Here is a 27,956-nt window from a genome sequence, read left to right as displayed (position 1 = left end):
TAAAGATGTAAGAGGCGTCAGTAAAATAGCTCCGCTGTGAGGACAGGTATGCACATCCACGAGAGGAGTAACAGACAGCCAATAGCGTGTCCTGATTCCGGAACTGACCAATCACAGCTCCAGTCTAATTGCCTTTCATGTGCACGGATAAATCCGCGTTTTACTAACTACAGATACCACATATCCCTCCGCCAAGTCCCCCGCACTGAGTCCTCGGTCGCCGTCTTGCGAGAGGGAATCGAAGCACCCGTTGCCATAGCGACAGCGTCCTGGTAGCAGCTTCCGGCGGAAGTTGAAATGACAAGGGGGAGGAGGGAGAGGTAGAGAGAAGGCAAAAGAGAGAGAAGCGCCAGGAGCCTGAGGCAGGGGAAGGCACCACGTGACCCCGGGGTAGGTGACTCTGACGTCACGCTATCTCTGACTTTGTGGTGTTTATTGACGTCATCTGTGTCTTGTATATGACGTTCACCCCAGACCCTGAGCTGTGGGGGGCAGAGCTGCTGCTGAGGGGCTGCAGGGGCTGTGGTGAGTGGGGGTCTGCTGTCCTCTGGTGCACTACAAGTCCCAGTAGCCCCCAGAGCTGCCTCAGTGTGTCCTGCAGGTCAGTGCTGCCCCCTGTACAGTCCTCACATTGGGGGCACAACGTCTGCAGGGTCTCTGCTCCCCGGATACGCCCTTCTGGGGTTCTGCCCTTTTTGTGCTGATTTTTGCCCAAGACAGTGATGGAGGGTCCGGGGGGCTCTGCCTCATACTGACTCCTCCTGGGACCCCCCTCACTACAGACACCTTCTGCGCCTCTTGTGCCCCCCTGACTGCAGACTGCGGGTTCTGAGGGGTGAAATGTCCAGGATCGGAGTCATCTCTGATCTCGGCCGTTGTCTTGGAGACTCAGTCACCGCCGTCCTCCTGTAAGCAGCTCCGCGTCCTCATCCCTGTACTGGTCCTTACCGCCAACGTACAGCAACGCACATGTGCTGCCTGCGGCTTATGGGGGCTCAGTGCGGAGCCGTTGATGGCGGGGGGGGCCCTCAGTGCAGAGCCGTTGATGGCGGGGGGGGCCCTCAGTGCGGAGCCGTTGATGGCGGGGGGGGGCCCTCAGTGCGGAGCCGTTGATGGCGGGGGGGGCCCTCAGTGCGGAGCCGTTGATGGCGGGGGGGGGCCCTCAGTGCGGAGCCGTTGATGGCGGGGGGGGGGGCCCTCAGTGCGGAGCCGTTGATGGCGGGGGGGCCCTCAGTGCGGAGCCGTTGATGGCGGGGGGGGGCCCTCAGTGCGGAGCCGTTGATGGCGGGGGGGGGCCCTCAGTGCGGAGCCGTTGATGGCGGGGGGGGGCCCTCAGTGCGGAGCCGTTGATGGCGGGGGGGGGCCCTCAGTGCGGAGCCGTTGAAGGCGGGGGGGGGCCCTCAGTGCGGAGCCGTTGATGGCGGGGGGGGCCCTCAGTGCAGAGCCGTTGATGGTGGGGGGTGGCCTCAGTGCAGAGCCGTTGATGGCGGGGGGGGGCCTCAGTGCAGAGCCGTTGATGGCGGGGGGGGGCCTCAGTGCAGAGCCGTTGATGGCGGGGGGGGGCCTCAGTGCGGAGCCGTTGATGGCGGGGGGGGCCCTCAGTGTGGAGCCGTTGATGGCGGGGGGGGCCCCCAGTGTGGAGCCGTTGATGGCGGGGGGGGCCCCCAGTGTGGAGCCGTTGATGGTGGGGGGGGCTCAGTACGGAGCTGTTGATGGTTGGTGGGGAGGGGGTTCAGTGCGGAGTTCTTTTTGTCCAGCTGTGGGGGCTGCGGGTTGTTCTCCCTCTGTACTGTCGCTGCTCTTACGGTAGAGAACCCATCCTATAATGGTGATACGTAGCAGGTTGTCATTACATTAGAACATCTCATTGGTCGGGGTCTTGGTGCCCCCTTCATGGTTTGCCAGGCGCAGCGCCGCTCATTTGGCGATGTCTGTCCCGGGTACTGCAGCTCCGTCCCGCTTATTACAGGAGGATTTCCATGGCCGTACGTTCTCCCATCTCTCGGACGCGCCGTCACTTCATGGTCAGTGGGGGGGCGACCTCTGGGGGGCTGTGATATCCAGGTGATCGTTGTGTAATGTTTCCAGAAACTGAAAGTTTCTAACTTATTTGTTTGACTTCATCGCCATTTCTCAAGATCTCTGCTGCTGTCAGCGACTGGAAGCATCGCTACATCCATAGGTGGAGATCCTGTCCTCCATTATGTCTCACAGCTGAGGGTTTGTTATAATGTATCCAGTCAGGACAATCCTCAGTGAGCCACTGCCTGGACTCTAGAACGATACGTTTTACCTGCACTGATACATTGTGACAAACCGTCTTAAGGGGTTAATAATTAGTGATTGTTTGAGGAACAAAACCAGAGCATTATCTGTGGATGGAGCATCAACCCTCCTGGGCCCAGACCTCTCCCCTCCTGCCAACACTGATCTAAGAGCGCCCCCCGCTGGTACTGATCAGCTGGTCCTGGCTGGTAATCCTCCCTGTGGTCTGATGGGGGTGATGGTCCTGGCTGGTAATCCTCCCTGTGGTCTGATGGGGGTGATGGTCCTGGCTGGTAATCCTCCCTGTGATCTGATGGGGGTGATGGTCCTGGCTGGTAATCCTCCCTGTGATCTGATGGGGGTGATGGTCCTGGCTGGTAATCCTCCCTGTGGTCTGATGGGGGTGATGGTCCTGGCTGGTAATCCTCCCTGTGGTCTGATGGGGGTGATGGCCCTGGCTGGTAATCCTCCCTGTGATCTGATGGGGGTGATGGTCCTGGCTGGTAATCCTCCCTGTGGTCTGATGGGGGTGATGGTCCTGGCTGGTAATCCTCCCTGTGGTCTGATGGGGGTGATGGTCCTGGCTGGTAATCCTCCCTGTGGTCTGATGGGGGTGATGGTCCTGGCTGGTAATCCTCCCTGTGGTCTGATGGGGGTGATGGTCCTGGCTGGTAATCCTCCCTGTGATCTGATGGGGGTGATGGTCCTGGCTGGTAATCCTCCCTGTGATCTGATGGGGGTGATGGTCCTGGCTGGTAATCCTCCCTGTGATCTGATGGGGGTGATGGTCCTGGCTGGTAATTCTCCCTGTGATTTGATGGGGGTGATGGTCCTGGCTGGTAATCCTCCCTGTGATCTGATGGGGGTGATGGTCTTGGATATGAATAACTCGCTGGTCTGATGGGGGTGATAGTCCTGGCTAGTAATCCTCCCTGTGGTCTGATGGGGGGGGGGTGATAGTCCTGGCTAGTAATGCTCCCGGGTCTGGATGCTACATTGCTGCTCCTCTGAACTCCTCATGTGGTCAGCAGAGATTGCAGGTGGCAGCGGCGTCTACGTACCAGATCTCAAGAAATGTGCCGCTGAGGAAAACCAGTCCAAGCAGCGGGCATCCATGGGGCACGGCTCACACTGCTGGGGGTTACGGACTTGTGTATAAAGGGATGGTCCAAGCAATGTGAAGAAAGAGCCCAGACTTCTCCCTTCATCTCTTTTTGTCACTTTTGGCTCTGTTCACATCACATTTGCTGTCTTTGCCTATAAATACTTCAGGGGTGTAATACAAAGGGATCTAATCACCCATCAGATGCTTAATGTGGTGGTCCCAAACATTTATCACCTGTCCATAGTATGGGTGATCTCGACATGATCTCCCCTTGCATGATGAGACCCCCTGATGATGGGAATAGAGGTCAATGGCCCCTGTGTGACTGGAGTAGGAGTGAAGATGCCCGACCACTGCTGCCTTCACTTCTGGATCTATGAGGGTCTGGCTCCCATGGACGGTGAATAGACAATGGTCACACGTGCACGATCGCGCCATTCACGTGGGAGTTTAAGACCCCCCGCGATCATTCCTGTATCCCCTGTTCTGTCGATTATCCATCACATACGGACTTATCTGAAATATTCTTCCTTCTCCCTATATCCGAGGGAACCGCGACAGACCGCGCAGAGACGCAGCTTATGGCACATTGCAGCTTGTACAGGGCAGCAAACCCTCCCACGGGCTGCGAGGAGCCGCTGCCAGGCAGAAGCCTCAGAGTATTGGAGAAAGGGTTAGAAGTGTCTCCAAAATATATAAATCGTTCCCTCAGATATCTCTCCTCGCCCGCGAGGTGCCCCGGATGGAAAGTGAGTTACAAGTGCTTCTCACAAAATTAGAATATCATCAAAAAGTTAATTTATTTCAGTTCTTCAATACAAAAAGTGAAGCTCCTATATTATATAGAGCCATTACAGACAGCGATCTACTGTATTATATAGTCATTACACACAGAGGGATCTATTATATAGAGTCATTACACACAGGGATCTATTATATAGAGTCATTACACACAGAGGGATCTATTATATAGAGTCATTACACACAGAGGGATCTATTATATAGAGTCATTACACACAGAGGGATCTATTATATAGAGTCATTACACACAGAGGGATCTATTATATAGAGTCATTACGCACAGAGGGATCTATTATATAGAGTCATTACGCACAGAGGGATCTATTATATAGAGTCATTGCGCACAGAGGGATCTATTATATAGTCATTGTGCACAGAGGGATCTATTATATAGAGTCATTGCGCACAGAGGGATCTATTATATAGTCATTACGCACAGAGGGATCTATTATATAGAGTCATTACGCACAGAGGGATCTATTATATAGTCATTACGCACAGAGGGATCTATTATATAGTCATTGCGCACAGAGGGATCTATTATATAGAGTCATTGCGCACAGAGGGATCTATTATATAGAGTCATTACGCACAGAGGGATCTATTATATAGAGTCATTACGCACAGAGGGATCTATGATAGAGTCATTACGCACAGAGGGATCTATGATATAGAGTCATTGCGCACAGAGGGGTCTATGATATAGAGTCATTGCGCACAGAGGGGTCTATGATATAGAGTCATTGCGCACAGAGGGGTCTATGATATAGAGTCATTGCGCACAGAGGGGTCTATGATATAGAGTCATTGCGCACAGAGGGGTCTATGATATAGAGTCATTGCGCACAGAGGGGTCTACGATATAGAGTCATTGCGCACAGAGGGGTCTATGATATAGAGTCATTGCGCACAGAGGGGTCTATGATATAGAGTCATTGCGCACAGAGGGGTCTATGATATAGAGTCATTGCGCACAGAGGGGTCTATTATATAGAGTCATTGCGCACAGAGGGGTCTATTATATAGAGTCATTGCGCACAGAGGGGTCTATTATATAGAGTCATTGCGGACAGAGGGGTCTATTATATAGAGTCATTGCGCATAGAGGGGTCTATTTCACGTGTTTATTTCTGTTAATGTTGATGGTTATGGCTTACAGCCAATGAAAACACAAAAGTCATTATCTCAGTAAACTTAAATAATTAACAAAAAATACCTGCAAAGGCTTCCTAAGCATTTAAAAAGGCCCCTTAGTCCGTTTCAGAAGGCTCCACAATCATGGGGAAGACGGCTGACTTAACAGATGTCCAGAAGGCAGTCATTGACATACTCTAGAAGGGTAAGCAACAAAAAGTCATTGGTAAAGAAGCTGGCTGTTCACAGAGTGCTGTATCCAAGCAGATTAATGGAAAGTTGAGTGGAAGGAAAAAGTGTGGTAGAAAAAGGTGCACAAGCAACCGGGATAACCGCAGGCTTGAAAGGATGGTTAAGAAAAGGCCATTCAAAAGTTTGGGGGAGATTCACAAGGAGTGGACTGCTGCTGGAGTCATTGCTTGAAGAGCCACCACTCACAGACGTATCCAGGACATGGGCTACAAGTGTCACATTCCTTGTGTCAAGCCACTCATCACCAATAGACAACGGCAGAAGCGTCTTACCTGGGCCAAGGAGAAGAACACCTGGACTGTTCTCAGTGGTCCAAGGTGTTGTTTTCAGATGAAAGTAAATTTTGCATATAATTTGGAAATCAAGGTCCCAGAGTTTGGAGGAAGAGTGGAGAGGCCACAATCCAAGCTGCTGGAGGTCTCGTGTGAAGTCTCCACAATCAGTGATGGTTTGGGGAGCCATGTCATCTGCTGGTGTAGGTCCACTGTGTTTTATCAAGACCAAAGTCAGTGCAGCCGTCTACCAGGACATTTTACAGCCCTTCATGCTTCCCTCTGCCGACAAGCTTTATGGAGATGGAAATGTCATTCTCCAGCAGGACTTGGCCCCTGTCCACACGACCAAAAGTACCAATACCTGGTTTACACACAACAGTATCACTGTGCTTGATTGGTCAGATAATCTATGGGGTATTGTCAAGAGGAAGATGAGAGACCCCAGACCCAACAATGCAGACGAGCTGAAGGCGGCTATCAAAGCCACCTGGGCTTCCATAACCCCTCAGCAGCTACAGGCTGATCCCTCCATGCCACATTGCCGCATTGATGCAGTAATTGACGCACAAGGAGCCCGACTAAGTATTGAGGGCATTTACTGAATATACATTTCAGTAGGATAACGTTTTGGATTTTAAAATCGTTTTTCAAGCTGTTGTTATAAAGTATTCTAATTTACTGAGATAATGACTTTTGTGTTTTCATTGGCTGTAAGCCATAATCATCAACATTAACAGAAATAAACACGTGAAATAGATCCCTCTATGTGTAATGACTCTATATAATACATGACTTTAACTTCTTGTATTGAAGAACTGAAATAAATTAACTTTTAGATGATATTCTAATTTTGTGAGAAGCACCTGTAGGTCCCAGCTTTCGAGTTCAGAGCAGCTCTGCACAATTCATTCTGGTATTTCCTCTTGGTACAGTGTCTCCATCCTTGTGTGAACCCACAAGAATGGCAGGAAACATCGCTGCTCTAGATGCCGCCTCTGCTTCCCCTGTGGCAGCCGCACATCGCCGCTCTAGATGCCTCCTCTGCTTCCCCAGTGGCAGCCGCACATCGCCGCTCTAAATGTCTCCTCTGCTTCCCCAGTGGCAGCCGCACATCGCCGCTCTAGATGCCTCCTCTGCTTCCCCAGTGGCAGCTGCACATCGCCGCTCTAGATGCCTCCTCTGCTTCCCCAGTGGCAGCCACACATAGTGCTCTGGATGCCTCCGCTGCTTCCCCAGTGGCGGCCGCACATCGCCGCTCTAGATGCCTCCGCTGCTTCCCCAGTGGCAGCCGCACATAGTGCTCTGGATGCCTCCTCTGCTTCCCCAGTGGCAGCCGAACATCGCCGCTCTAGATGCCTCCTCTGCTTCCCCAGTGGCAGCCGCACATAGTGCTCTGGATGCCTCCTCTGCTTCCCCAGTGGCAGCCGCACATCGCCTCTCTAGATGCCTCCTCTGCTTCCCCAGTGGCAGCCGCACATCGCCTCTCTAGATGCCTCCTCTGCTTCCCCAGTGGCAGCCGCAAATCGCCTCTCTAGATGCCTCCTCTGCTTCCCCAGTGGCAGCCGCACATAGTGCTCTGGATGCCTCCTCTGCTTCCCCAGTGGCAGCCGCACATCGCCTCTCTAGATGCCGCCTCTGCTTCCCCAGTGGCAGCCGCACATCGCCTCTCTAGATGCTGCCTCTGCTTCCCCAGTGGCAGCCGCACATCGCCTCTCTAGATGCCTCCTCTGCTTCCCCAGTGGCAGCCGCACATAGTGCTCTGGATGCCTCCTCTGCTTCCCCAGTGGCAGCCGCACATCGCCTCTCTAGATGCCGCCTCTGCTTCCCCAGTGGCAGCCGCACATCGCCTCTCTAGATGCCGCCTCTGCTTCCCCAGTGGCAGCCGCACATCGCCTCTCTAGATGCCGCCTCTGCTTCCCAAGTGGCAGCCGCACATCGCGGCTCTAGATGCCGCCTCTGCTTCCCAAGTGGCAGCCGCACATCGCGGCTCTAGATGCCGCCTCTGCTTCCCCAGTGGCAGCCGCACATCGCCTCTCTAGATGCCGCCTCTGCTTCCCCAGTGGCAGCCGCACATCGCCTCTCTAGATGCCGCCTCTGCTTCCCCAGTGGCAGCCGCACATCGCCGCTCTAGATGCCTCCTCTGCTTCCCCAGTGGCAGCCGCACATAGTGCTCTAGATGCCGCCTCTGCTTCCCCAGTGGCAGCCGCACATCGCCTCTCTAGATGCCGCCTCTGCTTCCCCAGTGGCAGCCGCACATCGCCTCTCTAGATGCCGCCTCTGCTTCCCCAGTGGCAGCCGCACATCGCCGCTCTAGATGCCTCCTCTGCTTCCCCAGTGGCAGCCGCACATAGTGCTCTGGATGCCTCCTCTGCTTCCCCAGTGGCAGCCGCACATCGCCGCTCTAGATGCCTCCTCTGCTTCCCCAGTGGCAGCCGCACATCGCCTCTCTAGATGCTGCCTCTGCTTCCCCAGTGGCAGCCGCACATCGCCGCTCTAGATGCCGCCTCTGCTTCCCCAGTGGCAGCCGCACATAGTGCTCTGGATGCCTCCTCTGCTTCCCCAGTGGCAGCCGCACATCGCCTCTCTAGATGCCTCCTCTGCTTCCCCAGTGGCAGCCGCAAATCGCCTCTCTAGATGCCTCCTCTGCTTCCCCAGTGGCAGCCGCACATAGTGCTCTGGATGCCTCCTCTGCTTCCCCAGTGGCAGCCGCACATCGCCTCTCTAGATGCCGCCTCTGCTTCCCCAGTGGCAGCCGCACATCGCCTCTCTAGATGCCGCCTCTGCTTCCCAAGTGGCAGCCGCACATCGCGGCTCTAGATGCCGCCTCTGCTTCCCCAGTGGCAGCCGCACATCGCCTCTCTAGATGCCGCCTCTGCTTCCCCAGTGGCAGCCGCACATCGCCTCTCTAGATGCCGCCTCTGCTTCCCAAGTGGCAGCCGCACATCGCCGCTCTAGATGCCTCCTCTGCTTCCCCAGTGGCAGCCGCACATAGTGCTCTAGATGCCGCCTCTGCTTCCCCAGTGGCAGCCGCACATCGCCTCTCTAGATGCCGCCTCTGCTTCCCCAGTGGCAGCCGCACATCGCCTCTCTAGATGCCGCCTCTGCTTCCCCAGTGGCAGCCGCACATCGCCGCTCTAGATGCCTCCTCTGCTTCCCCAGTGGCAGCCGCACATAGTGCTCTGGATGCCTCCTCTGCTTCCCCAGTGGCAGCCGCACATCGCCGCTCTAGATGCCTCCTCTGCTTCCCCAGTGGCAGCCGCACATCGCCTCTCTAGATGCTGCCTCTGCTTCCCCAGTGGCAGCCGCACATCGCCGCTCTAGATGCCGCCTCTGCTTCCCCAGTGGCAGCCGCACATAGTGCTCTGGATGCCTCCTCTGCTTCCCCAGTGGCAGCCGCACATCGCCTCTCTAGATGCCTCCTCTGCTTCCCCAGTGGCAGCCGCAAATCGCCTCTCTAGATGCCTCCTCTGCTTCCCCAGTGGCAGCCGCACATAGTGCTCTGGATGCCTCCTCTGCTTCCCCAGTGGCAGCCGCACATCGCCTCTCTAGATGCCGCCTCTGCTTCCCCAGTGGCAGCCGCACATCGCCTCTCTAGATGCCGCCTCTGCTTCCCAAGTGGCAGCCGCACATCGCGGCTCTAGATGCCGCCTCTGCTTCCCCAGTGGCAGCCGCACATCGCCTCTCTAGATGCCGCCTCTGCTTCCCCAGTGGCAGCCGCACATCGCCTCTCTAGATGCCGCCTCTGCTTCCCAAGTGGCAGCCGCACATCGCCGCTCTAGATGCCTCCTCTGCTTCCCCAGTGGCAGCCGCACATAGTGCTCTAGATGCCGCCTCTGCTTCCCCAGTGGCAGCCGCACATCGCCTCTCTAGATGCCGCCTCTGCTTCCCCAGTGGCAGCCGCACATCGCCTCTCTAGATGCCGCCTCTGCTTCCCCAGTGGCAGCCGCACATCGCCGCTCTAGATGCCTCCTCTGCTTCCCCAGTGGCAGCCGCACATAGTGCTCTAGATGCCACCTCTGCTTCCCCAGTGGCAGCCGCACATCGCCTCTCTAGATGCCGCCTCTGCTTCCCCAGTGGCAGCCGCACATCGCCTCTCTAGATGCCGCCTCTGCTTCCCCAGTGGCAGCCGCACATCGCCTCTCTAGATGCCGCCTCTGCTTCCCCAGTGGCAGCCGCACATCGCCGCTCTAGATGCCTCCTCTGCTTCCCCAGTGGCAGCCGCACATAGTGCTCTAGATGCCACCTCTGCTTCCCCAGTGGCAGCCGCACATCGCCGCTCTAGATGCCGCTTCTGAACCTGGAACGCCTCTGATCAATATTTTATGGATTAGCTGATATCTACTCAGAGGGAAGCGTAGTAGCTGCTCTTTGCTTATTCTGCTTTCCTTTTGAAACCAACTATTACACTTTTACGTTTTCTGCTCTCTCCTCGTGAAGATTAATTCACCTTCATGTAAATGAGTGTTTCCACAACTCCGACATGTTAATGTTATCGTTTTTGCAGCAGTGGACGGGGATGAAGCTGTTCCTATAAGAAAGTCGCCATGTTTTCTAATCCTAGACACCTTAAGTGTGGTCAATATCTACAGTGCTGCTCCCCATTATTGGCACCCCTTCATTTTTTTTCATAGACTGTACAATATCTTCAGAAAAAATGGAAATGTTCCAAAGTTATATCCTCAGGATTTTTTAATTAGTGGTCCAAAGTAATACAACAATAAAGCATTGCTTTTCATCTTCCATGTTGCAATTTCAAAGAAGAAACAGAATAAACATCATGTGCAGCAATGAAGGCCCCCCTAATTAATACTTGGTTGCCCCCCTAATTAATACTTGGTTGCACACCCTTTGGCGTTGCTGACAACCTCCAGACGTTTCTTGTAGCCATCTATAAGCTTCTTGCTCTTCTCAGCTGGAGTTTTCTCCCATCTTCCTTTGCGGTTTGTTCGAGCTCTTGAATGTTTGGACTGATCTTTTTCCCAATGGCAGATTTCAGCTCACCCCAAAGATTTTCAATGGGATTGAGGTCAGGACTCATTGTTGGCCATTTTAAAACAGTCCACTTTTTTTCTTTTTCAACCATTCCTGTGTACTTTTAGATGTGTGCTTTGGGTCATTGTCTTGTTGGAGGACCCATGATCTTCTACTCAAACCAAGTTTTCTTACACTGGGTCGGACATTTCACTCTAAAATCTCTTGATAATTCTCTGATTTCACGATTCTTGTGATACGATCAACGCCTCCAGTACCAGACGCATCAAAGCAACCCAACAGCATTATGGATCCTTCACCATGCTTAACTGTTGGTAAGGTGTTCTTTTTCTTTTAAGCTTTCTTGCGCTGTCTGTAAACAAACTGTTGCTTTGCATTGCCAAAAAGCTCTATTTTTGTTTCATCTGCCCACAGAGCATTTTCCCAGAAGGATTGTGGTTTGTCAAGGTACTCTTTAACAAAGATCAGTCATTCCTTTTTATGTCTCTTCCTCAGCATTGATTTCTTCCTTGGCCTTCGCCAATAAAGCTCTGCATGGTTTAGTGTGCGGCGTATGGTACTTACTATACACTTAATCCCATGCGGTTATTCATTTCAAACCCATATGATGACAGAGACTCTACTTTAAATTAAAAATGTATATTTTTATTCATTATTTATATTAAAAAGCAGAAAAATATATAAATATGACAGGGGACATCCAGGAAAGAGAGATGCAATATATAGCTTGGTCATATCACATTCATCATAATTGTATAACAAAAACTAAACCACCTTGTTCACATGATGTCTATTTAGACCAGTATTATGGACAAATGTAAACAGATTTGACAAAGTGCAAATGCAAAGTGCTATACTCAGTCGATCAATATAATAATGAAATAAATTACAGGGTGGGGAGTCAGACATTTGAATCTGTGATCATTAAGTGCTTATATTTAAAAAGAAAAATGTCTGCACTACCCCATTCCATTAAATAGACCGTAAACAACTGCTTACAGATATGCAAAGTGCCATGGAACAGTCAATGTGCCCTGTAAAAATCGCTACAAACTGACCATATTAACAGCACTTGCCTCTCAGAACTCCTACGCCGTTTCGCTGTTATCTTCTTACGGGGGTGTTGAAACCATGACCCCAGACTGTTCCAGGTTGACCTTCAGGTCTTTGGATGTTTGACGTGGTGTTTTTTCCACCATTCGCACCAACCTTCGAAGACATCTCTTGTCAGTTTTCCTCTTTTCCCCCACCTCCAGGGAGGTTCTTCACGGTTCCATGTTTAGCAAACTACTCAATAACATTGTGCACTGTTGAAACTAGGATAGCAAGGTCTTTGGAGATGGCTTTATAGCCTTTGGAAGTCTTGTGTTTGCTAATAGCAGTTCTGATGTCCTCAGACAGCTCCTTTGTCTTCACCATTGTGACAAAGGAACAGGACCTACCATGTGGCTTTTTAAAACACTTAAGTCATCGTTCATTGGCTAATTCATGTCACATGGGCACCGATAATTAATCTTTTGTGATTTCCCACAGGCGAGTCAAAATGTGTTTCCATACTAAATTAATGTAAAGGGTGACAATACCAGTGACAGCAGCTTTAGGTTTTACTATTTTTCCCTCCCATTGTTTTTTGTTGTAAATTATTGTTTATCATTTGCTCTTTTGCATTTAACACGAGTCTCTATACAGAAAACTGTTTCACTTGATTCCTTTTCTTCAGTAAATATTCCACATTATGTACTTACCCTTCACGGGGCCAATAACGATGAGCAGGACTGTAGAGGGATTGGGTGGCTGGAAAGTCAGATTTGCTTCCATTTCCAGCTGGTGTCTCTACCTTTTGTGATACCTGGCGGTACTCGCCGCTCGATGGCGATATCTGTTGTCATTTTTGCTTTTCCATATTGATTCATTTTGGTCGCCGTCGGTGGCTTCATCCCGAACGACAGATCTGCATCCCAGAAGTGAAAGCTCAGACAAAACCACAGGAGATATTGATCGTTCAGATAGGTGATAATTATGTGATCGCTTATTGATCAACATTAGAGTATCTCCTGTGTGACAGGAGCAGTAGAGCGCTCGCATGACCACCGCTATTAACTTCTGTGGCCCTATGGGAACAGTAATGGGCATGCATAATTACCACCTCTAGAGGCAGTAAAGGAGTGCTGCCCATGCATACATATTATTGCTCCATTCAGCTCTCCTAGTGAGAGAGCTTCACTAAACTGTTGGTCAGGGTGAGCAGCACGGACTGAAGGCGACGATGCAGCAGAGATGGATTTGCAGAAGGGGTCAGCAGGGTATGTAGGACGGCAGATGGGCAAACAGAGCTGGAAGCACTAGATGCAATTGAGCCACATGTGCAGCTAGTACCGGGACAGCAGAGATGTGTAGGCATGTGATACCTTGCTGCAGGAGCGCGGCTACACACAGGAATAGTACAGGATAGCCGACACGAATGTTATTGTCAGGTACAGAGTCGAAGTGGAAGACGAGGCTAGCTCCTGGAAAAGCGGGGTGCTCTGCTTCCTGAGATCTCAGGTGTCGTCCCGGCGCTGGAGCCAGGACAGGGGAGTAACACCAGCTTTTGTGTCCAGTTCGGGTCCCAATAATTCCGACACTCCCTACCCCCCCAGAGAGGATTTTCTGCTGCTGCGCCTTTAAAGGTGGTCATACGAGAAGGAGGACGTCTTTGCAGGCCCTATTTCTCTGTTGCCCATTTTCGGGTAATAAAACTGCTACAGAAACGCATCCTCTCCTGTCCCGTGTCCTCAACCCCCTCTCCCCCGATTATTTTTATTTATTTATTTTTCCCAGCTCTTATTTAATGTTATAATTCATATATAAAATGTTCTTTGTTTTGACAAATCCTGACCGAGCACTTGGGGAAGATCCAGGGGGCTGCAAATTAGCCGAAACCTGGAGTGTTCTTATTTCCAGGACACGGGAAGCTTTGTGGAGGGGCCGTGGGGCAAGTGCGCAGGGATGCAGGTGTACTGTGCGGAGTATCTGTGCTCGCTCTCCATGATAAAATCTGATTATTACTGACTGCCCGAGCCGCTGGTGATGCCCCGGATCCACGCCGCCTCCTCGTGCCGCTGCAGAGTTCTCACTTCTGACGATACTTGTGGTGACAGAAGATGAACCGGTTCTGGTTGTTTCTGTGGACGGAAATATCTGCAGAAGTGAGAACTGTTCCCTCTCCGGAACTGAGTGACTTCCGCTGCTCACATCTGTTGCTGCACTCGCGTAGCCAAAGGCGACATAAATACCCAGTAAAAGGCGTTAAAGGGGATCTCCAACCTAAACTGAAGTCATTTTATTTTCTTGCACCGATATGAAAGTAATGTGGGTTTTATGCTCTAGTCACATCCAGAGCAACACACACACACACACACACACACACACACACACACACACACACACACACACACACACACCCTGACAGACAATGCCTTACTGTGCAGTTATTGTTTGAGCCCCCACCATGCACTGCAGTCTGGTGACCGTAAGGCAGGAGGACTCTGAGCGCAGCTCTGGCTGTGAATGGAGTATCATTCCTGCTAAAACTGGGGATTACTATGAGATTGGTAAATATATATATATTCTTTTTTGTAAACTTAAGATGTGATGTTGAAAAGTGGAGCATCCCTTTAATTTTCTGTGACGTCCAATGAATTGTCACTGCTTTTACTTGTACTATATGTGACTGTTCTAATGGACATTTTTCTTTTTTTATATATTTATACAGAGACATGACATCAAAATGAAGCAAAATCACTGGAGACCCGGGAACGGCAATGGCACTCTGGGGCAAGTGAGACAGTCCTATATAATATGTGTGTGTGTAAAAATAAAATACTATATATATCCAGCACCTTGTATACAGATGCATGATGAGATTCTGTCTGCAGCCACTAGGGGGAGCTCCCTGTATACAGAGATACATGATGAGATCCTGTCTGCAGCCACCACTAGGGGGAGCTCCCTGTATACAGAGATACATGATAAGATCCTGTGTGCAGCCACCACTAGGGGGAGCTCCCTGTATACAGAGATACATGATAAGATTCTGTCTGCAGCCACCACTAGGGGGAGCTCCCTGTATACAGAGATACATAATGAGATTCTGTCTGCGGCCACCACTAGGGGGAGCTCCCTGTATACAGAGATACATGATAAGATCCTGTCTGCAGCCACCACTAGGGGGAGCTCCCTGTATACAGAGATACATAATAAGATTCTGTCTGCAGCCACCACTAGGGGAAGCTCTCTGTATACATATATACATGATAAGATTCTGTCTGCAGCCACCACTAGGGGGAAGCTCCCTGTATACAGAGATACATAATGAGATTCTGTCTGCGGCCACCACTAGGGGGAGCTCCCTGTATACAGAGATACATGATAAGATCCTGTCTGCAGCCACCACTAGGTGGAGCTCCCTGTATACAGAGATACATGATAAGATCCTGTCTGCAGCCACCACTAGAGGGAGCTCTCTGTATACAGAGATACATAATAAGATTCTGTCTGCAGCCACCACTAGGGGGAGCTCCCTGTATACAGAGATACATGATAAGATCCTGTCTGCAGCCACCACTAGGGGGAGCTCCCTGTATACAGAGATACATGATAAGATCCTGTCTGCAGCCACCACTAGGGGGAGCTCCCTGTATACAGAGATACATGATAAGATTCTGTCTGCAGCCACCACTAAGGGGAGCTCCCTGTATACAGAGATACATGATAAGATCCTGTCTGCAGCCACCACTAGGGGGAGCTCTCTGTATACAGATACATAAGATTGTGTTGTTACCTGTTCTTTCCTCCTATCTCTGTAGTGAGACTCTACACGTTCTGTTTTTCCTGTGTAGATTTGCCATAAACCTGACTGATTTCCTAGTAGCAGCACAGTGAATGTGATCTCTGGAGTCTCCTGCACTCGTTGCTTACTTTTTCCTTCAGCGTTTTTGCAGCAGATTTGACTCCTACTATTGAGTGGAGATACAGGCGCAACAATAAATCTTCGTATTTTCCGCAGCGTTTTTCCTCCCGACACCCCGGGATTTGCAGCAGGTGTTGTACATTGTATACGGAGCCCATAAAACGGAGCGATGAATCGGATGCCTGCCCCCTCTATGCTTTATACGAGCCGTGGATCAGTGACCTGATGGACTAGGCGACCTCTCACCTCTGTATAAACGCTGCATGTGACGGGAGTGATTCCTGCAGGGGGCGCCGCTCCATTCCTCCGCAGGTCTGGTGTGCGGAGAGTTAATGATCTCTGTACAGATGGGAGTCCATTATTCCTTCTTCCATTGATTGGTCGGACTGTTCACGTGTCCTCAGTGTTGCCACCACCATGTGAGAGCACCCCCCAAAAAGCTGCATATATATGAGCAAATGTTCGGGGTCCTCGGCTCCCAGAGGAGCTGTGTATTGTGTACTTATGCTTGGTCATACAGCTGGGGTGTGTGCTGTCTGCTCATCCTGAGCTTCCTGGTTCATGATGAGAATGCCAGAACCACAGTGAGGACTGACACTTGACGAGGGAAGGGGTTAACCCCGTGTAACAATGCAGCGTTGGGATCTCTGAGCCGCCTCGTGGCTCCGGTGGCGGCCTGTGCAATGTCCGCTTTATTTTTAGTGCAGTTACTGAGCTGGCTTTGGGCGGTGGCCAGACCAGCAGTACCGGATCCAGAGAGCCGCCTGCTGCCATTTACGAGCTGCGTTCTCCAGGCGCAGAGTTGTTTAGACGTCGGTCACAGATTGTACTTTGCTCTTGTTCCAGGACTGGCAGCAATAGCGAGGCGGGGAGGAAACTCTCCATAGTCCGAGTGCGCAGAGCGCAGCGGCAGTGCCGGGACCTGTGCGGGACTTCAGTACAAAAGTCTGCAAAGAGGAAAATCCTTTTAAGTGCTTGTGTACTGGCCTAAAACTTGTCCTAACAAGGTGTTGGGGGAGTCATGTCTGAATATCTGACTCCTGACAACAGTGCCTCTATGATTAGGGCTATTACTGATCTGGTGCTGATGTGGTGTTTGGGGTTGGGAGTGTCCCCTCCAAACATCCATGACTCCTGACAGCAGTGCCTCTGTGACTAGGACTAGTCCTGACATCGTGTTTGGGGTTGGGAGCATCCTCTCTGCACATCCATGGCTCCTGACAGCAGTTCCTCTGTGATCAGGGATGATGCGGACATGGGGTTTGGGGTTGGGCGTGTCCTCTGGATATCCATGATTCCTGACAACAGTGCCTGTATGATTAGGGCTGATCCAAACATGGTGGTAGGGGTTGGAGTATCCTCTCCAAATATCCAGCACTCCTGACAGCGGTTCCTTTGTGATTAGGGCTAGTCCTGACATGGGGTTTAGGAGCGTCCTCTCTGTACATCGAGGACTCCTGACAGCAGTGCTGGTGTGATTAGGGATGGTCCGAACATGGTGTTTGGGGTTGGAGTGTCCTCTCTGTACATCCAGGACTCCTGACAGCAGTACCTTTTATGATCCATGAACTGATCCGGTTCTACGAGCGGTGCCGGATCTGCTCCTCTACAGTAATCTGGTTATAATAGGGGCCGGTCTGCTCAATCTTAGCTGGCCAGTATCAGTAGATACTACTTTTGTAACTTCCCAAACTGGCAGCATGAAAATACAAAAGTTCTATCTTTTTCCAGCTGAATGTTACTTTAGATTCCACACCATATGAATAAGTCCATGCACGCTGTGTTTTTTTTGGACTTTTTGTAGCATTTTAGTATATGTGACTATTTTTGCTAATTGCATATTTATTTTTCTGGACCTTTTTTCTATATAATAGTCTTGAAAACACCTTTTTGAAACTTTTTTTTTGCTAAAGCTTAGAAAGCTGCAGACCAATGTATGTGGGAAGGTCTGTCTCTTGCCTCCTTAGGTAATTGGCGGACACTAAGTAGTGGGTTAAGGGGGGATCGGATGGAGCACAGATACGTTTCAACCCTTTTCTTCTAGACTGGTGAATATAGGACAAGTGTTCCCCTCAGGACATGTAGAAGTGTAGCTGTAATGTAAGCCGGGCTGATCTCCGCTATCTGACCCCACTGCCTCCATGTAGCATCACCCAGTAAGGTGTCCTATAGGTGCGGGGGGCCGGGGGCTCCACCACACACATGCTGTGAATTTTGCACGCCCGGTTTGTGCAGTTTTGCTTGCATGTGACTGAGGCTGGAGCGTGTCCCTCTTGGAGTGGATAATGAGAGAACCCGCCTTCTTGGGGCTGTCTCTTTCATGTGTGACTGCCTGTAATCTAATGCTTTTTCAGCTGACTTCCTGAGCAGTGCAGGAAGAAGCCAGACAGTCCGTGAGAGAAAGAGACAGCAGTAGAGCTCAGCCAAGGGGTGAGAGTCAGCAATAGGGAAGGAAGAGGGCGAGACTCTGCCCAGAAGAGAAAAAGTTTGGAAAGTTGTGAAAGAAGTTCCTCCGACGAAGCGATCACTGAGACCTACAGGTCGGATTATATCGTACTTTCTATTCTTCCTTCTTGGCTGACTCTCTCCTTCGCTCTCCTTTATCCTCCAGTAATTTCTTGTATTTAAACCCTTTTTGAAGTTCTTAGTTTTCTCTTCTTCGATTCGCCTGTACTCTCTCTGCCCACATCTGTCAGTCACTATCATATAATGTAAGCATGCCCCTCAACCTGGCGGACCCTCCTGTGTAGGGGGCTCTAGTTGTGAAAGACGGGGTTAAAGCTGGCAGAGACATTATTCTATGGGGGTCTTCGGGTCAAGAGAGTGTCTTCTTTTTTTATTTTAGGGGGAAAAAAGAAATAAAAATCTGCTCATTTGATGGCAAAATTGTAGAATTTGTGAGATTTACTTTATCAGAGCTGCTCAAATCTGGTCCCAGACATTAGATGGGATCTGCCGACAGATAAATGGCCGCTTAGTCCTCCAATTTTTAGATATTAAGGAAGAAGAAGTATTAAAGCTGAGGTTTGTCCTGATTAAGTATTCATTCACCCGAAAGCTGCAGTACCGGATACTGCCTATGGAAAAGAGTGGCGCTGTGTCGGGGAGAAGGCGAAATCGAAAACTAATTTAATCGTCTTGGACTACCAGCATCCCCTATTGGAGGCTGTCATTCTAGAAGTCCACCATTCTTTACACTACCACCAGCAGGATTTGTTCCCTTTGTTAGGAGCTGCCTCCACCCGGCTGGATTAGGTCTCGGGTGTTGCCAATTTTCGGTGGCCTTCTATTGCTTTGAATATATATATATTTTTTTCTAATTTGTAAAAGTTGTAGTTCCTTAGCCCTCTGGAGAGGCACAGATTGCCTAAGGTCATGGAGACGATAACCTTCCCTGCTCAGTTTCCTGTTTTCGTGGTTGCTGACTGGTGCGGCCGCTAGACTTGGTCTCCGCACGCTTCCATATGGCAGCGTGACCCTTCCCTATTTCCTAACCACATGATCACCTGGGTTTCTGCTTCTCTCTCCGCTGCTTTTACTCTTCTCTAATCTGGTTAACCTGCTATTTAAAACGCTTAATCTCTTATTAAAAGAGTCGTTAATCTGAGGTGGGGGAGGGGTAGAGGAACGGTCCCCAAGGACAAGAATGCCAGGAATCGGACAGGTGCTGAGATACGGCGGCTGAGCTCGCTGTGCCATAGTTGGTTCTTGTTTCATAAAGGATGAAGACTTTCCGTATGACTCGATTGTTAGAGGAACGTGGTTACTTTGTAAGACTCCATTACCTTCTCCGAGCTGCTCCTGACATAGTTGTTGTCTTCATGGTCGTCTTTCTTTCTTTTTTTTTTTGAACCACCTGTTTGCAGGGAATTGTCTGTTTGGTTTGGCAGCTTTCCAGACCGCAGCTCGGCAGACGTCGAAAACCACCCAATAGATCATAATACGGAGAATCCCAGCTCCTCTTGTTGGGGAGTCCAGTATAATCTTGTCCAGCAATCCAATGGCAAGTGATAGTCCGCCCTATTGTCAGCCATGGCATCTTGTATGCAAAAATAATGGGAGGAGGAGAAACCAACTATCAAACCAATGATGTGTAATGTAGGGGGAGAGCAACAGTGAAATTAATACTTGGAAAGGGAAGAGGGCAACGAACGTTCTGACTACTGCTAGAGAGGGAGAAGGCGACAATCGGGAGGACATCGGCTAGAGAGGGAGAAGGCGACAATCGGGAGGACATCGGCTAGAGAGGGAGAGGACGACAATCGGGAGGACATCGGCTAGAGAGGGAGAAGGCGACAATCGGGAGGACATCGGCTAGAGAGGGAGAGGACGACAATCGGGAGGACATCGGCTAGAGAGGGAGAAGGCGACAATCGGGAGGACATCGGCTAGAGAGGGAGAAGGCGACAATCGGGAGGACATCGGCTAGAGAGGGAGAAGGCGACAATCGGGAGGACATCGGCTAGAGAGGGAGAAGGCGACAATCGGGAGGACATCGGCTAGAGGGGGAGAGGGCGACAATCGGGAGGACATCGGCTAGAGAGAGAAGGCGACAATCGGGAGGACATCGGCTAGAGTGGGGGAGGACATCGGCTAGAAGGGGAGAGGGCGACAATCGGGAGGACATCGGCTAGAGTGGGAGAAGGCGACAATCGGGAGGACATCGGCTAGAGGGGGAGAGGGCGACAATCGGGACAACAGCTAGAGGGGGAGAGGACGAAAATAGGGACAACAGCTAGAGGGGGAGAGGGCGACAGTCGGGACAACAACGGCCGGAGGGGGAGAGGGCAACGATCGGGACAACAACGGCCGGAGGGGGAGAGGGCAACGGCCGGAGGGGGAGAGGGCAACGATCGGGCCTACGACTGGTAAGGTACAGGAAAAGAGGTACGATGGAACTTACGAACTGTTGTTGGTTTCTTCCCTCCCTCACTCATCGCAAGTTCAGTTATGAGGCTGAAAAGCTGAAGTTGTAACATGTATATGACAGTAACCAAATGTAGATGGTGTTGCAGTAATATAGATCTAGTCAGGCCGATGAAACCACTATAACCAGCGTCAAAAGAACCTCATCTTCACCAACTCCAGGTCACGTAATCACAGGGCTTCTTGTCGGGGAGTTCAGTGATGGCTACTCTTCCAAATTTGCTGTTTCAGCTGATTATCGCCCAGCTGTTTCTCCACTGGGCGATAATCCTCAGAGCAATGGCTTACACTAACATTTGGTTTTGATCCTTTCCTACTGTAATAATGTCCACCAATCCCAACAACAAACTATAATTTGATCCGTTGTTGTCAATCGTATCTTTTATGCAGACATAAAAATCATTGTTTTTTTTTTTTTCTTACCAGCACATGGTGTCATATAAGCAGGAGCTAGGCTACCAACAATGATCTAGAGGACGGGGGGAGAAGCCAACAATCGTACCAGCAGCTATGAAAAGCGTCATTTTGTTGCCAGCACATCCTGTCATATAAATAGTATGTGCTACCAACAACAAAGTAAACTGCAAGGGAGGGATGGAGACCACTGATGACTAAGGGAGGTGGGAGAAAACAGTGATCAGTAATGGAATCTGAGAAATCAGTGACTGAAACCTCATGGGTAAAAGGGAGATAATCCGATGTTCGAACGAGAAATGTGTAAGGGAGGCAGAGAATCCAACGATCAAACAGATGATTGGTAAGGTAGAGCTCAGTGATCGAACCCGTGATGGTGAAGGGAGGAGGAGACCAACGATCAAGACAATGGTGAAAGGAGGGGAAGAGGGCAAAAAATCGAACAAATGGTGGCCGCGGAACGGAGAGAGCAGTGAGCGAACCAATTATGATGTATGGAGAAGGAGAATGCAGCGAACAAGGCAACAATGGGTGGGGGAGAGGGCAACGAGCCAACCAATGATGATTTATTGAAGTTGGGGGATAGGACAATGAGCGAACCAATGATGATTTATTGAAGTTGGGGGATAGGACAATGAGCGAACCAATGATGATTTATTGAAGTTGGGGGATAGGACAATGAGCGAACCAATGATGATTTATTGAAGTTGGGGGATAGGACAATGAGCGAACCAATGATGATTTATTGAAGTTGGGGGATAGGACAATGAGCGAACCAATGATGATTTATTGAAGTTGGGGGAGAGGACAAGCCAACAATGGATCGTAGGTTCAATCATTTGTGTGAAAAAATTGAAGTCGTAAGATGCAAATGATAGTGAATGAATATAGATTGACTTGCAGTCATTTTGATCTTCCCGGTCAGATAAAATACCTATAATAAGCGCTATGTTTCTAGCACATATCTGTCATTAGATGCCATGCGGAAGCCTTTACCGGGTGACTTTATCTTCTTTGCTTGTTGACTTTTGTTCATAATTTGTATTTTTTTCCACTAATCACTGAAGTGTCTGATTTACATGTCATCGGTTTAGGAAGCCCGCGGTCGTTGACTGCAGAGCCGGCCAATTACCGCTGCATTAATCTCCTTACTCATTTCCACGCTCTGTAATTCCGGATTGTGGCTGCAGGATGACATTCCCATGACGTGAGCGTATATTGTCAGTTTTCATGGCAACATCTCTGGGCCTCCATAAACTGGACCGGTCCCCAGTGCTGAGGATTATGTGGCCGGACAATTACTAGGAAATGCGTAGGTCATTGAGATGTGAGGCAGAAGGTGCGTCGTACCTTAGTCACAGCCCAGATTACTTGGATTACTTATTTGGATTACTGGCCATAAACTCTGGAGTGACCTGATTAGTAATGTCATCCCTAACTTGCTCCACCTATTTTGGCCGGTAGTCACTGGTGATGGCCGTTTTAGTGGCTCCTTACAAACAGAACTGCGGTGCCGTGAATGTCTCCCCTGTATTCTTGTCTGACTAGTTACCAGTAGATCTATGTCCTGATCTCTTATCTCTTTTACAGGTCCTTGGATGTCAGGTTGCTTTGTTTCAAGAGGATCCATCTGGTCATGCGGCATTGAGAAGTGGAGGATGTCCTCAGCATTTCCTTTGTAAATGTCCCTTTGATGCTTTGTGTAGCCTCCTCTCTGCGTAAGATACAGACGTGTAACATTTCTCGACTGTTTGGACCTCTGGTGCATTTGTAAAACGCCAAACACAAGGGTCAAACAGCGAATCTTCAGTCTTCCGTGACTTGAAAGCGGCACGTCCATTGCTTCCAGAGCTCGCCCATCTAAGTACATACTGGGACCCCCCAGGGGAATGCCGCGCAAGGTTAGCGTGGCGGCCTGGGGGGCGGCCCTGTTTATTTCATGGAATGCCATTCTTCTACTCTACCTCATGAGCCGTCCAAAGGCTCCCGACGCTTTAGACCTTACGGCACATGTAATCCGACTTGCTGAAGAAGCAGAAGCTGAATTAGAGAAACAGAAGGGGCTTCTCCAGCAAATCCACCACTATAGCGGGTTGCTTAACCGCCGGCCCGCTCCGCCAAATGCTGCCCGTGGTCCTGAGTTGCCTCAGCGGCTGTTTAATGCCTCTCTTCCATCGCCAACGCCTGTGGCCTCTGACTCGCAGTCAACAGTCATTCCAGTTCTCGTCGTAGCATGTGACCGGCCCTCAGTGAGAAAGTGCCTGGACTCCCTGCTCAAGCACCGGCCCTCGGCAGAGCAGTTTCCCATCATTGTAAGCCAGGACTGCGGCCATGCCGAAACTGCAAGAGTTATTGATTCCTACGGAGATGCCGTCACTCACATCAGTCAGCCTGACCTCTCCGAGGTGCCTGCTCCCCCAGAACATAGAAAGTTTCAGGGCTACTATAAAATCTCCAGGCACTATAGATGGGCGCTTAACCAGGTACGTCTGTATATTGTACGTGCAGCTTTGTATTTCTCCTTCCAGGCCGCAGCTTCTTTACCACAATATCCCCCATGTACAGTGAGTCCACAGTTTCCTCGCACCACAATAGTTCAACAGAAAATTCTTTGACCAGCTCCATTCCCCAACCCATAACCTGACCTCAAATCTGGAAGAGCAATGCTTAAAGTGGTGGCATATCATTAGGATATGCCATCACTTAAAGGAGTTATCTGGCTTAAAAAAATAAATAAATAACAAACACATAGCTATGGTGGGAATGCTTACTCCACCGCCTCTAATGCCAACCTCTCCGGTGGTCTCCAGCAGTAACCATTCTTCAGTCGCTTGACCACTGAGGCTTGTGATTGGCTGACACAGTCATGTGACTGTAATAGAGCATTATTGGAGGTGCCTCTGACGTCCTGTTCCAGTTACTGGACCACTACCAATCACAAGCTCCGCTGGTCAGATGTCCTCACTTTCTATCCCACTAGACTAGTCTACATTGGTGCCGAGGAGGTTAGCGAGGGTGACTATTCATTATTTTAGATTTTTTCTATCTGTACTTGTCTTTATATTTTAATTTTTGTCAGAAAACCCCTTTAATGATTGCTAGTAGTCTGCCTTCCACCTAGCCTGGGAGTGAGGGGCTGTTGTGTTCCCCCTCACAGTTTGTCTTCTGCACAGGGCTGTCCCAGCCACCTACTACTGCGCGGCTGAAGGGAAAGCAGCTCTGAAACCTCATCTTGGCCCTTCATTCTCGGGATTAGTGGAGGTCCCAGAGGTCGGACCCCTAGCTGTATCCTTAACGGTGATCTTTGTATACTTTGTCATTGACAATCCAGTATGCCTGAAAATGTGTAGCCCACCAGGTACTATTGATGCCAGAAATTTCACTATTGCTAGTTTCGCTCCTCACATTGCTAAAACTGGGTAGGAAGGTCATTGTATTTATCACCATTCCCAGGTAAGAGGTTTTCAGAGTCTAAAGAGATCGCGATCACCTCCCAAACTGAGATATTATTTTATGGGCCTGGGTAATTGTTCTGTGCACCTTCATATTTGTAAGGACTCCATCTGAGGGTGGTCGCCTTGTAGTGACTGGCGCGTTCATGCATTTCCATGATCAAAGTGTAATTAAAATGCATAATCTAAAAGAATAAAAATGTTATATTTGCCTATAGAGCACTGGGCAAACTTTTTAGACTTTAAACTTTGAAAAATAGAAGTAGTAATAAGTTATGAATGGACAAAAGCGAAATCTAAATCCCATCAATATTTGATGGTCGCCCTTTACCTTCATCACTTTTACTAGTTACAGTTCCATAGGTTATGAAGTGACTCGGCAAGAGCTTATTCCAAACACCTTGGAGAACTGACCCCAGATCTTCTGTGTATGAGACTTGTGCAGATCCTTCTCTCTCTTCATGGGATCCCAGACAGACGGGATGATGTGAGATCAGGGATGTTTGTCACTGGATCATCACTTCCAGGACTCCTCGTTCTTAATGACATTGGCTGGATGTTTGGGGTTGTTGTCCGACTACAGAATTAATTTGAAGCCTATCAGACACTCTCCTGATGGTATTACATGATGAATAAGTATCTTCCTGTATTTCTCAGAATTGAGGACACCTTTAATCCTGACCAAATCCTCCAACTCCATTTGCTGAAATGCAGCCACAAACTGGCTGGGTCCTCCGCCCTACTGCACGGTTCCTGTAGACCCTCAATTTTGTGTGTCCAGCCCTTTTGTTAGTCAAATATTTCACATTGTGACTCCTCGGTCCAGAGCTCCTGCTGACTTTTTTTCGGCACCCTGGTTCCTATATTTTCATACGTAGTTGAGTCACTCGTTTTCAAGTAGAAGGTTTGTTTTTTTGCCTGAAATTCTTACATGAAGACGACTTCTGGCCAGACTTCCGCAATCAGTAGTTGTGTGTAGCTGGGTCCTACTAGATGCTGGCAGTTCTGAGCTGATGGCACTGTCTCATCTGCTGCACTATATTCCCTTGGCTGACTGCTGAGGTCATGTTGCCCATTTCTTGGTGTCTTCAGTGTTGAAGAATCCAGGCGGATACTTATCCATCAGATAGGCATCTGATTGTCCCGCTGCAGAATAAATTTGGAGCCAATGACCTCAAACATCAGCCAATGTCATTAAGATCGAGGAGTCCTGGAGGTGATGATCCGGCTCCACAGATCCCTGATCTCACATCATCCTGTCTGTCCGGGATCAAATGAAGAGACCAAAGGATCTGCACAAGCCTCCTACACAGAAGATCTGGGGTCAGTTCTCCAAGATGTTTGGCACAACCTCCTGCCGAAATCCTTCATAACCTGTGTACAAGTGACCGAGAAGAATTGATGTGTGATGCTGTCTTGATTGGTCAAACTAAATGTTGGGGGGAAGATTTAGATTTCTGTTTTCTTTGTTCACTTTGCATTAACACTTCTGTTATATATTTTTTTTCTAGTATTCTTTCTTTGCGTCGTCTTTTCAACACCTGCCTAAAACTTTTGCCCTGTACTGTATCTCAGCACCAGAAGAGTACTGCAGCGTTTTCCTATTTGGGGATTAATTACTCTTATAAATATTTTAATCTTTCTTTTGTTCCAGTCCTGACATTATACTCCAGAGCAGTAATCACAAGTCTGCTGATTGCTTTCGGAGACATGCTTGTTGACAGACCCAGCAGTTTTGCTTAACTTCAATAATTAAGGGACGTGATCTTTCTCCTACATTAGTGTAGTAATGCAGAATCATAGGAGTACCAAAGTCCCCAAAGATTTCACTTCTGAAACCAGGAATGTTGAGAATGAAGCTCTGGAGCATAATACAGCCTGTAGGTAATATAACGTGTTCACCACAGAGTGCTTGAACACCAGTGTTGGGTCTCTATAGATTCTCTTCAGCAGGGGTGAGGTCTACTTCGTTTGAGAGGATGATATGTGACAATGCATTTTTCTTTTTCAGATCTTTAAGGTCATGGGTTACAAGTCTGTCATCGTAGTAGAAGATGATCTGGAAGTGGCTCCAGATTTCTACGAATACTTCCTCAGTACATATTACCTTCTACTAAAGGATCCCACACTGTGGTGCATCTCTGCTTGGAATGATAATGGGAAGGAGGCTCTGGTGGAAGCCAAGGGCAGCTCCATCCTTCACCGTTCTGACTTTTTCTCAGGCCTTGGGTGGCTGCTGCTTCGGGAGCTATGGGAAGAACTTGAGGTCAAGTGGCCAGCAGCCTTTTGGGATGATTGGGTCAGGCGGCCTGAGCAGAGACTTGGTAGGGCATGTGTACGGCCGGAGTTGCCTCGCACCAGAACATTTGGAAGGAAAGGCGTCAGCCAGGGTCAGTTTTTTGACCAGCATCTGAGATTCATCAAACTGAACCAGGACCCAGTGGCCTTCACAAAAATAGACCTTTCATACCTCTTAAAAGAAAACTATGATCCCTGGTTTATGGAACAAGTTTATGGGTCATCCAAAGTTCGGGCAGAAGAAGTTCTTCAAGGACAAGTGCCCGGTGGTAGGACGGTAAGGGTGGAATACACAACTAGAGATACTTTTAAGGCTTTGGCCAGGGCCTTTGGTGTAATGGATGACCTGAAGTCAGGGGTAGCCCGTGTAGCTTACATGGGAGTTATTTCTTTTACTCATAGAGGTAGGAGGGTGTTCTTGGCACCTCCTCAAAACTGGGGAGGATATGATCCATCATGGACATAATGTTTCTCCAAGTTTAGGAGAAAACTTGGAGAAAAAAAAAAGTGAGACAGGGAATAAAAGGTTATTTTTTTTCTGTGAGAGGTTCAGAGGGTCCAATATGCTTAGGTGCTATTTACTATGAGAAATATGTACCATTAAGAAGCTTATGGCTTGCGTGAGATGTGGTGGAAAACGACCCACCATATACGTTAGCTTTTATGAAGGGCGGTGCAGAAGTATTATGAAGGATTTGAGGAACTACTTCGGACAGTCATGAAGATGACCAGCAGTTTGGGGACCTCGCTGTGGTTACACAGCTACGCACTCAGGAAGAGATCACCTCCGCCAACAATGGTTCCTGGCAACGGAGGGGAGCCACCGCTCTCAACGTCTCCTTCCGTTTTATTAATTCACCTCAATAAAGTGACCTTTACAGCCAAATGAGTCTGAGTCCTAGAGGCAAATTACAACATGGATGTCTTTGCACATATACAGTGTGTGGTTGTTTTTGTTTTTTTTGCTTATAAAAAATGTTTTGAATGTATAATTCTAAGTGTCCTAAACTGTATTCCTGTATTATTGATTGCCTTGTATTGTAAGTTTTTGGATTTGTTGTTTTTTTTTTTTTTGTATACGGTGGCCTTGG

The 27,956-nt window shown here is 49.4% G+C and overlaps 1 protein-coding gene across 3 annotated transcripts; it reads left to right on the top strand.

The window, feature by feature from the left end:
* Positions 1 to 175: 175 nt before the first annotated feature.
* Positions 176 to 27,857, top strand: MGAT1 (alpha-1,3-mannosyl-glycoprotein 2-beta-N-acetylglucosaminyltransferase). 3 transcript variants are annotated; one of them, XM_073642037.1, is made up of 4 exons: positions 176 to 390; positions 14,579 to 14,640; positions 22,706 to 23,598; positions 26,579 to 27,857. In XM_073642037.1, the coding sequence occupies exons 3-4, from the start codon at positions 23,005 to 23,007 to the stop codon at positions 27,329 to 27,331; spliced, it is 1,347 nt and encodes a 448-aa protein (XP_073498138.1). In that variant the 5' UTR covers positions 176 to 390; positions 14,579 to 14,640; positions 22,706 to 23,004; the 3' UTR covers positions 27,332 to 27,857. The 3 variants fall into 3 exon arrangements, with proteins under 3 accessions (XP_073498138.1, XP_073498139.1, XP_073498137.1); XM_073642038.1 differs by having other exon boundaries at positions 14,579 to 14,644; XM_073642036.1 differs by lacking the exons at positions 176 to 390; positions 14,579 to 14,640 and adding an exon at positions 18,100 to 18,315.
* The last annotated feature ends 99 nt before the right edge of the window (positions 27,858 to 27,956 follow it).

The sequence above is a fragment of the Phyllobates terribilis genome, unplaced genomic scaffold, assembly GCF_046119375.1.
Source record: "Phyllobates terribilis strain yellow unplaced genomic scaffold, ASM4611937v1 Scaffold_7__3_contigs__length_470593459, whole genome shotgun sequence".
Lineage (NCBI taxonomy): Eukaryota > Metazoa > Chordata > Amphibia > Anura > Dendrobatidae > Phyllobates > Phyllobates terribilis.
This window is presented reverse-complemented; position numbering and strand designations above follow the sequence as displayed.

Excerpts from the sequence above, each read along its gene's own strand:
- MGAT1 (XM_073642037.1), top strand. The coding sequence starts at position 23,005 with ATGCCGCGCAAGGTTAGCGTGGCGGCCTGGGGGGCGGCCCTGTTTATT. Across the intron at positions 23,599-26,578 it reads ATAGATGGGCGCTTAACCAG|ATCTTTAAGGTCATGGGTTA; the intron begins GTACGTCTGTAT and ends TTTCTTTTTCAG.